This window comes from Humulus lupulus, chromosome 2 (genome assembly GCF_963169125.1).
Source record: "Humulus lupulus chromosome 2, drHumLupu1.1, whole genome shotgun sequence".
In the NCBI taxonomy this organism is placed as follows: Eukaryota; Viridiplantae; Streptophyta; class Magnoliopsida; order Rosales; family Cannabaceae; genus Humulus; species Humulus lupulus.
The window spans coordinates 248,004,997-248,015,984 of NC_084794.1; the positions used below are offsets into that span (position 1 = coordinate 248,004,997).

General features: G+C 33.1%; 1 protein-coding gene across 1 annotated transcript; it reads right to left on the reverse strand.

Annotated features, from left to right (window-relative positions):
- Positions 1 to 7,694: 7,694 nt before the first annotated feature.
- Positions 7,695 to 10,246, reverse strand: LOC133819163 (FCS-Like Zinc finger 8). Its single transcript, XM_062252339.1, has 3 exons — positions 9,421 to 10,246; positions 8,439 to 9,307; positions 7,695 to 8,266 (listed from the first exon to the last, which is right to left on the reverse strand). The coding sequence occupies exons 2-3, from the start codon at positions 9,296 to 9,298 to the stop codon at positions 8,173 to 8,175; spliced, it is 954 nt and encodes a 317-aa protein (XP_062108323.1). The 5' UTR covers positions 9,299 to 9,307; positions 9,421 to 10,246; the 3' UTR covers positions 7,695 to 8,172.
- Between the last annotated feature and the right edge of the window lie 742 nt (positions 10,247 to 10,988).

Here is a 10,988-nt window from a genome sequence, read left to right on the forward strand (position 1 = left end):
GTTCCTATGGGGATTTTGAGTATTTGATGTTGTTATAATGTTGCTAAGCTATTGGGTGAATGTTTGGGGGGTCAAAATGTTGATTTGAGGGGCTAGGGACCCATTGGGGTCGAATTTGGAGCTTTGAAGCTCGAAGAACACGAAGCTAGAACCTAGAATTTGTGGTTTGGGCATTGTAGCGCTAGGGTGGTAGCAATACAGCACTAGGTACTCTGTCTTGGGGGATTTTGATTCTGTTTGTAGCGCTAGAGCGCCCAAAGGTAGCGTTGTAGCGCCACAGTCTTCAGAATGTGGTTTTTTGGTACTTTTTGAGGTTTTGACCCAAGGGCTCGGGGGATGATTCCACCACCTTGTTTGGTGGAATTGGAGGTCTCGAGAGCGCAGGATTGGTCCCGGGATTGGGTTTTGGAACTTGAACTCATTGAAACACTGTTTATGGTTGTGACTAGGTTATCGCTAGGGGCTTGGAATTAGGATCGTGCTTTGGGTCATTCATTAGTAACTTGTGCTTGGACCAAAGGTAAGAAAACTGCACCCAGTACGTGATGCATTTGATGAATAAGATACATGAGAGTAGGGCATGGCATGAATGTTGAATACGAGATTGATCAGAGCTTGAGTCTCTGTATTTGTGCATGATTATAATTATGCTTCTGATTATTGATTAAGCATGTTAAATGCCTTATATCTGAATATTTGACATATGATATACGTCTGTTTGCATTACCTCATTGAGGAAGCACTGACTTATTGTCAGGGATCGACATTGGTGTCAGTATTGATTGTGAAGCTGTGACTTATCAGTCAAGATCAGCAGTAGTACTGAGCACTAGTCGTATGGTATTGACTTATGAGTCAAGAATGGTATTAGCGTGTTTAACGCAAGCCAAAAAGATTAGATCTAATCGACATAAGCATTATCACCAGAAGCATGAAATGTTTGACCGACCTTAAGTTCGATGAAAAACAAAAGCGCATGTCTAGTCTAAAGGCTATTTATTTAGAGCCAGAGCCAAAAGGCTAAGGTGACCTACACGTCACATGGCTAGGAGGGTATGGGACCTCAGAGATAGACTTTTAAGTCATCTACACAGAGATAGACTTATCGGTCATCTACACAGAGATAGACTTATCAGTCAACAACACAGAGATAGACTTATCAGTCATCTATACAGAGATAGATATCAGTCATCCTAACAGAGACAGACTTATCAGTCCTCTAAACAGAGTATGACTTATTAGTCATCTATTCAGAGAGAGACTTATTTGTCGTCTACCTCAGAGAGACTTATTAGTCATCTACATCAGAGCGAGAGACTTATTAATCATCTACTCAGAGCGCAGGACTTCACAAACATTTATTTGTACTTGCTTGCATGCATGAGTAAGGTTATTACTGCTAGACATGCCTATTATGATTTAGTAACATGTTATTACTTGTTCATGAGCATATTGAGTTTTCTTGCTGAGCTTCGGCTCACGGATGCTATGTGGTGCAGGTAAAGGCAAAAGAAAGCTGGACCATCCTTGAGTTAGAGAGCTTAGGTGTAGAGTCCAAGAACTTTACTTAGCTAAGTAGACAGTAGTATTATAGTAGTAATAGTATTATCTTTATGACTGTGGATTTTTGGTTCAGACCGGGATTTATTTGGACACTCGTAGTAGTACTTGTAGATTTTCTAAGTTTAACCTATAGTGTAGGAATATTAATTTTAACCTAAGGTTTGATTAATATGACTGATATTGAGGATAGTATTTATTATACTATAAGGTTTAGATAAGAACCAATAGGAAAATAGCACATGTTATGTATGGGTTATTAATGATTAAGTATTTTGAGGATTAAATTTATTAAGGGTAAAGTTTGAATGCTCTAAGGTCAGTCAGTAGCTTTGAAAATGTTTGAGGGCTTAGTCAGGGCTGTTCACTCAATTCAAATTAAGCTAAAAATGTGTAATTTCGTGTTTAAACAATCAGCGTATGCCGATATATCGCAGCTATAGGGGGCGATATATCGCAGCACGAAGATACGAAAAACCCGAAACGATGCACGATTGCCTCGGGCATACTGGCCCAGGCGATATATCGCCCCTCTCAGCATATTTTGAAAGTTTTTGAAATCATTTTCCATTCAACCCTTCAACCTCTTGATAAGTCCAGCATCTTTTTGAACGAGTCTTCAGCCTCTGCTGAACGATAATTCAAATTATTTTCACTTAAAAAGCCATTATTTTTATTCAAGTTAAATGAGATCTTTTCATTCCTGAACTCTATAAATAGGACCTAGTACCCAGCCATTATTCATCTTTTACTCTAAGTTCAGAGGCTGCAAGTTACTAGGTGAGTGTGAGAGTGTAAACACTTGGGTTGGGAATCATAAGCTTGATCATCATAAGCTTATCAAACACTTGGGAAGTAAGATTTTATAGCATTTCGGTTCAAGGTTTAGATCAGTCTTATAAGTCTTCAAGGTATCCCAAACTCTAGTTCGTTTCTGTACTTTTTCTTTAAAAGTTATCATAGTCTTCTACTCATTCTAACCTTATTCTTATTTTGGTTAGGAAATCTAAGTTCTTGAGCAAAAGGTTTTGGTAAGTATATTTTTAAAAGTATAGTTCCTTCATCTCTTTCATCTCTTTTTCTTCAATAGACTCACCCTTTCATAAATGGTTTTTAGGAGTGTTCCAAAGTCTCAACTTGTCCTCATATTCCGGTATTTTTGGTAAGGAAAATATGATATAATTTATATGTTATATGCTTTTTATATGTTATCTTATGTTTTTATGTTATGAAATATGTTATGTATGTTTGTAGGCTTGTGCATATGACCCATATGACTAACAAGCCCCAAATGGATTATGGGCATATGACCTGCTTAGCTAGTAGGACCCCACTAATCTAATGGGCATATGACTTGTTTAGTCTATGGGACCCCAAGTAATAATGGCCATTATAGTATGTGTATGATATAAGTGTTATGTTATGTTTTTATGTCTCTTATGAAATTTATGTGTATGAACTATGTGTTAGATTTTTCCTTGCTGGGCATTAGGCTCATTCCTTTTTGTTTATATGTGCAGGAAAATAGTCTTAGTGGCGGGAAAGGTTCTTGGATGCTTGGAGAATGTGTATTGAGGTCGAATGGATTCAAGAGCCGAGCGTTACGATTCGAGGATGTAGTTTTGTTTTTATGGTTTTTACATGTATTTTTCCGCACTTGTTATGTAATCCTTTTTATTTTAAATTATGTTTTGTTTTGTTTTTAAAACAATGGGATCCCATATCCTAACCTAAATTTTATGTAAGTTTAACTCTTATTTTTACAAGTTTCTTAATAAAGTTATGGTATTTTCACTTGTAAGTTTTATTAATGATTAGTATGTATAGTTTTCGTTAATGGTCCAAAAATCTAGAGTAGTTGGGTCATTACATTAGGTGACGATGTGTACATATGCGGCTGCTCGAACACCACGACCAGGGGTTTAAAGAGGAACTAGGGTTAAACTCTATTTTGTCGTTTAGGTCAGCTGGTTGTAAATCTTTTGTTGTAATTAACATTTAAATTATATTTTTTGGATACAAATGTATATGGTAAACGTTTTAGTGAAACGTTATATCTTAACCAAAATTTGTAAACCCTAAACTGTTAATCATACTTAGACAATTATGGCCAAATAGCTCGATTAGTGAATTTAGCACTGTTTTAAAATGCACACCAAAACGGTTCCTAAGTAGTAGGGCGTTACAATATCCCTAAACTAAATAAAAATAAAATAAATAATAAAATTATTATATTTTCAACAGGGAACCTCTTAAAATAGTTTTATATGAATAATTAAAAAGTGATTCTACCTTGTACCAAGACATGACAAGTGTACGTAGATACTAATGGCTATAAAATCACATTTCTTATACCAAAAGTACGTTTTTTACAAAAATATTTTTAATATATTATTAAATCAACGTGTCAAATTTAATCAAAATATAACCATAGAGATATATTTAAAATGACCAAAAAGAAGGAACATCATCCATGCCCTAACTTAAAATATATATATATATATATATATCTATATATACATATACACACATTCTCTCTTATCCAGTGTGCATATCCTTGTGTAGCTAACTTTTTTTTCCCCTAAAATAGGTTACTGTTATTTTATTGGGAGCGTGTCTGGTAGTGTAATCACTTTTACCTAATAGGTACAATACACTATATATGGATACGTGGGGTATTTTCACACATTTTTTTTTTCTATTGTTTATTGTAGTTATAGTGGTGAATATTTTATAATTTTATTTAGAAATTATTAATAATTTATAGTGTCAAAAATAGAATACAAACAACTTATTGCACTCGTGTTTGTTTTTTTATACGTGTTTAATAACAATTATTTAAACTAAACTTTTTACACTATAAATTAATTCGAATTTCTTGAAAATTTGCATGAGCTTTGTTAAAACTGCAATAAACACTATCTTCAATAAAAAAATGAGGTAAAATCATCCCCATGTGCCCATATTAAGATTGTAGGGGAATTCTTCTACAGGAGCTTCACTTTAAGCTTTATCAGTAGGGCTCTCAGTGTTCTCGACCTGTGAACAGTTTTCGGCGCGAATTTTTTTTATGACCGTGTATATTATTGTTATTTAGAGCATCATGCAAATTTTTAGAAAACTCCAAATAGTTTACAGTACCGAAAACTAAATTCAAACATGTTATTGCACGCATGACTAATTTTTTTATGTGCGTGGAAAACAACATGTTTAAACCTATTTTTCGGTACTGTAAACTATTTGGAATTTTCTGAAAATTTGCAGGATGCTCTAAATAGCTACAATATACACAGTCATAAAAAAAATTCGCGCCGAAAACTGTTCACGAGTCGAAAAACACTAAAAACCTTACCGATAGAGTTTAAAATAAAGCCCTAATAAAAAAATTGTCCTAAAATTATACTGTACAAGTATGGTAAAAAAAGACTACCCTCACGCAGTACTTGGTTATCTTATTACGTTATTGTTGTTAATTATTGTTTTTTTCATTTGTTTATATTTGCAAAATACAAAGAGATTTTTCTAACAGTGCTAACACTGTGATGACATAATAATTAAATGTAAATAAAGGACAAAGCATAAATGTAAACCAAGGTAGGAAAGAATAGTCCAAGATACTTGAATGGTTGGCATGTCAGTCTAATCCAACCGTCAGAATCATCTGCCAATTTTTTTTTTCTTAACAAATGATGGGTTAATTATTTCTCAAACTTATTACCTTATGAAATAATGTTACAATATGAATAATTTTATACAAAATTATTTGATAAGGAATCTTTATTCTTAATTGAAATCCTCTATCATATACGTACCTACTAAAACATAAGGAGCAACACTCAATAATTATTGTTGAAATTATTCAATAATAAATTTGGGAATCCTCTATGGTTGTGTGATAGGGCATAGTTTTATTTTATGAATTCTAACGTAATAGGACCAAGATTGAGAAATTTTCTTAACAAGCATCTATCATAAATATAACTGATTAAAAGAGACTATAACTTCAGGGGATTTATCTTAATGTGTTGATGTTGATATTAGAAATAAGAATGATGTTATTGGTATTAGTGGCCTAATTCGTGACCGCACAATTGCTGTTTTGGTTTGTTGGGTATTGACTTTAGTAGGTTGTTTTGATGTGCCAATTAGTGAGCTTCTTGCTATTCGTGAGGAGAGATCTATCTGTCTAGCCATTTAGTTTGGTTGCCATTAGATGTGATTAAATTTAATTTGCTTCTAATTGTGAATGTGAAAGTTATTACTTGTTCTAAAACTTGTTGTGATGTAACTTCCTTAGTTAGAGATGTTGGATTTTATATTGGTTTACATTTGGTTATGATTCTTGTTGTTATATTGTGTAGCTTCCTCAGTTACATAATTAAGAATAATACATAGAGGGGCATTTTTTTTATTAACGATTCTATTGGTATAAATATACATACAAAATATGTTTTTGTAATAAGGATCCTATTGATATAAATATACACACAAAATGTGTATAAAAATTTTTAAAAAAAAATTAAAGAGGTCAATTTAAATTTATACACATATTTATATTAATTTTTCAAATATATAAAGTACTAAAATATAGAAGAAAAAAATAATATATATATATTTATAGAAGAAGAAAAAAAAGGGGGAATGGTCATTCCTAACTCCATATCGGATTCAACTGATTATGATTCTTGTTGTCATATTACTAGACAAAGATCATGTAATTTGTTTTTCATTGGATTCTTGTCCATTGTTTACCTCAAAATTTATAATTAGCAATATATTTTTGTGTGAGAAAAAAGAAGCGACTATGTTGGATTTATTAAAGTGAAAAAAAATAATGATAAAAGATAAAAGACATAGGAGAGGAGACTTTGATTTTTATACCATTTAGTATTTGTTGTGTGTTTTAAAACCAATTTAGGTATATATTGTTTAACTAATAGTATATTCTCAAATTCTTACATAAGAGTTTCAACTTAATGGCATTCTTAGTGTTTCTCGACCTGTGAACAGTCGGTGGAGTTCTCAGTGTTTCTTGACCCGTGAATAGTTTTCTGTACGATTTTTTTATGACCGTGTATATTGTAGCTATTTAGAGCATCTTGCAAATTTTCAGAAAATTCTGAATAGTTTACAGTACCGAAAACTAGGTTTAAACATGTTTTCCACGCGTATAAAAAAATTAGTCACATATTTGTTTGAATTTAGTTTTCGGTATTGTAAACTATTCGGAATTTTCTGAAAATTTGCAGGATCCTTTAAATAGCTACAATATACACGACCATAAAAAAAATTACGCCGAAAACTGTTCACGGGTCGAGAACATTGAGAGCCCCACCGATAAGGCTTAAAGTGAAGCCCTATAAGAAAATTCTCATATATATATATATTAATATAGAACAATTCTTCTATAGGGGCTTTACTTTAAGCCCTAGCGGTAGGGCTTTTAGTGTTTCTCGACCCGTGAACAGTTTTCGGTGCGACTCTTTTTTATGACCGTGTATATTGTAGCTATTTAGAGCATCTGCAAATTTTCAGAAAATTCTGAATAGTTTACAGTACCGAAAACTAGGTTCAAACATGTTGTTTTCCACGCGCATAAAAAAAATTAGTCACGCGTGCAATAACATGTTTGAACCTAGTTTTCGGTACTGTAAACTATTCGGAATTTTCTGAAAATTTGCAGGATGCTCTAAATAGCTACAATATATACGGTTATAAAAAAAATCGCGCCGAAAACTGTTCACGGGTTGTAAACACTGAGAGCCCTACCGGTAGGGTTTCTTTCCCTATCTATATATATATATCAACCTATAATATTGAGAGGGTCTACAACCATACATGATAATATTGGTCTTGAGTGGTTTTCCAGTTTTAGCTGTTAGTTTTATATGAAATGTTTAATTAAACCAATTACAGGAGCAAATACATGAAAGTCCTAACTTTACCCAATTAGTCTTTCTTTCACTACATGAAAAAAGTTGAAAAAGAAATAGGCATGAATATATATGGTGTTGAAAACATATATGAAAAGAAGAGAATCTATGACAAAAATAAGTAAACTGGTCCTACATATTATTTCACTGAAAGTATTATTATCATATTATATATTGTGCTATAAAATAAACAAAAGATAATGTCAGCTTTAGTCGAGATCATTATAACAAAACTTTAAAACCCAAAAACTGTGTACTGCTACTCATCAAATTAAAGTATTCAACAAAAACCAAACTCTACAAAATACTTATCCCAGCCTTTTTTCACTACCCTTGTAGGGGAGAGTAAATGAACGTACTAAAGCCCCAAAAAAGTAAAAAAATAAAAATAAAAAAAGATGAAAAATAGCCCTATCGTTTTTTTTTTTTTTTTTCTCTCCAATTTTCCATATAGAAAATCATTACCATCTTTACTTCTATACTAATCTGCCATTGAAGTCATATATATAAATCGATCATATGAGCTTGACAAGTACTCTTCAAGTTGCCAAGTTAGCTAGATTCACGGCTCTTTGAAGCAAAACCCGATTGATGGCACACACACACACACATATATATATAAGAGAGAGAGAGAGAGAGAGAGAGGGAGGGAGAGAGCTATTATTTAGATGCAATTGGCTTAAACACTATCATAATCCAATTTATTCTCAGCTCCTTCTTCCAACACCATCTCCTCATATCGACATTCATGGCTACAAAAAGCTTTCTCACCCCTAATAAGAGACAATCAAAGCAAACGAATAAATAATTAAAAAGAAGCTTTGAACGAACATAATTCAAACATCTTCTTCCTTTGAATATTTTGTGCTTGTTTAATTCCAAAAGAAGAAATCCAAATAAAGGTAAGAAGAATATAATGAATATTGTGAAGAAAAAAAAACCAACCTGTACATGTAAATATCTTTTCCTGGGCCAAGATTCTTCTTGCATGTATAACAAAAGCTGAGAAAATTCTGTGAAGGATAGCTAATTGTGTGATCATCTTTTTTAGTTGAAGAGAACCCCAAAGTGCCACCAGGGCTTTCCACAATGCAATTATCAAAGATATGAGTGGTTCTAGGGTTTGGTCCATGGGTGATTACACAAGTATAATCCTCAGAGAGCTCCATCTCAGGACTAGGCAGAGACCCAGTAAAGACCCGAGGAGAATTCGGATTCGGAGTTTCAACCCCCAAATTTGTAGACCCAATTGCTGATTTTCCAAAAGGAGAAAAGCCCGGTTGGGAATTCCGAGTCTTGATTCCGAAATCGCCTGGAGATTTCGGAGAATCAGCTGGGGAAAGCACTGAAGAAGAAGGTGACAAAGGTGGTATTTGGATCTTGAGATATGACCCGAACTGGACCATTCGGGTCTCGGGCTTCGATAGCTTGTGACCCGGTTTCTCGTCGTTGAGAGCATCCACAATGCCGAGACCGATTCCTTTGGCGCCTAGTTTGTCCCAGGGATGTTTGGTTTCGTGGTCTGGAGATTTGGGGTTATTGATTTTTGACTCAGAACAAAAGGGGTTCTTTAGATTATTAGAGAAAGGTTTACTGCTTTCAAGTATGGAGGTTGGGCTTAATACAGCTTCTGTTTCAGAGAAGCCTTTTGATAAAGAAGAAGTGAAACTCGTGAAAAGGCTTGGAGAACGAAAGAGAGACGAAATGGGCTTTCTGTAATTTTCAGTAGGAGAAGGTAGAGCTGTATAATCCGCCATTAGAGCTTGCTTAGTGGTTGTAGTGGCTCCAGCTCTCTTCCTAAGCATAACTAGAAACTAAAACAACGACAACAACAACAATACCCCTTGTAAGTAAATAAAGCTAAAGCTTTTAACTTTCATAAATGAGTCAACTTAAACACAACAATAAAAAAGTTCACAAGAATCACCTGGAATGAAAAGGGTCGAGTCTTTTCAACCTGAAACCGCCATGGATGACACCTTCGAGCTCCAAAGTTGGGATTTTTTACAGTTACTACTTGTGTTAAAGAATGGTGGATGAAACGATTGAGGTACAATAATATGCAAATCTAACATTCTGAGATAAACCAGACACCCCAGCAAAATTTCGATTTAATAAAAAAAACTCTCTTTGCTAGACCTCAGTAACCTCCATTTTTGACAACAACAGAGAAAAACCAATAAAACTTTCTTTTTCTTTTTTAAAGAACAACTTTTCCCCCGACTTTCTCGCTCTTCTTTTCCTTTAATTCTCTGAGCAAGAAAGAATCCCTGGTCTCAGAATCGACACATAAACGGAGCAGCCTCACTCACTAGTCATGATCGGAGGAAAAGACATGCATGCACCAGACAGCAGACACCAGAACCAGAACCAGAAACTTTGTATTTTCCCCTCCTCTGTTTTCACTTTTATCTTCAAAGGTATCTATCAATATATATATATTTATGTATGTATATGTATATATATACTCACTCAGAAAAAGATTCAAGTTGTAAGAACAAGACAAGGGTTATCATGACAATAAAGCCCAAAACACAATGTTAAAACCAAAGCCCCCAACATAACATGAAAGAAAAAGAAGAAACAAAACGAAAATGACTGGTTATGATCATAGGCGCATGTATTTCTTTTTCTTTTATTGATTTATTTTCTTTATAATTTAGCCCACTAAATCAGTTTCGCATCATCATCCTGAAAACACTGCTGGAAGAAAAGCTCTAGAGAGAGAGAGAGAAAGAGGAGAGAGATCGTAGGAATAAGGGGTTGGTGGGTGTTTATAAAGACGAGTTTGCATGGGAATCAGTGGGTTTGATAAAACCACCCCCACTTCTGCTCACATATTGGATATTTTATTTTCCAAGTTGAGGTTTTTTTTGGTTGGCCAAATCATTACTATTTTAACTTTGAGAATTGCTAATAGTGACCACTAGTTCCAAACAAGTCAAGGAGGGGTCTTTGCAATTAAACATCGGTAGACATATTTCAATTTAATAAGGATCATGTCTTAAGAAGTCAAATAACATCACTCTTTAACTTTTCATGTTATAAAACTCGTATGCAAATTATTCAAAATGAAAAATAAAAAATCACGTACAAATTAAATACGACCATTAACTTAGAGTACTCCCAAATGAGTGTAATATTTTATTTTTTTTCAAATATATTACCAAAATTTTATTTTTTTCTATTTTACATCAAACATTTACATTATATTATACATTAATTTATCTATTTATTCTCTATATTTTCTCTAAATTATTAAAATATAATTTTTTTATTCATTCAAATACTAAAAAAGAAAAGAGAAAAAAACAAAATAAAATAAAATATAAATAATATAGAAGGAGATAAAGAAAAAATAATAAAATCATTTTAACTCAATAAATAATTATCTCTATACATAAAGTAATATTATTCATTAAGGTAAAAAAATATGTAAAATAGCTCAAATTAAACTCACCTATTGGAATGTCATTTTTATCACTTTTTTCTATA

Bases quoted from the DNA above. Each gene is read 5' to 3' on its own strand.
- LOC133819163 (XM_062252339.1), bottom strand. From the start codon at position 9,298: ATGCTTAGGAAGAGAGCTGGAGCCACTACAACCACTAAGCAAGCTCTA. The intron at 8,267-8,438 runs GTTGGTTTTTTT...GTCTCTTATTAG, and splicing joins AAAGATATTTACATGTACAG to GGGTGAGAAAGCTTTTTGTA.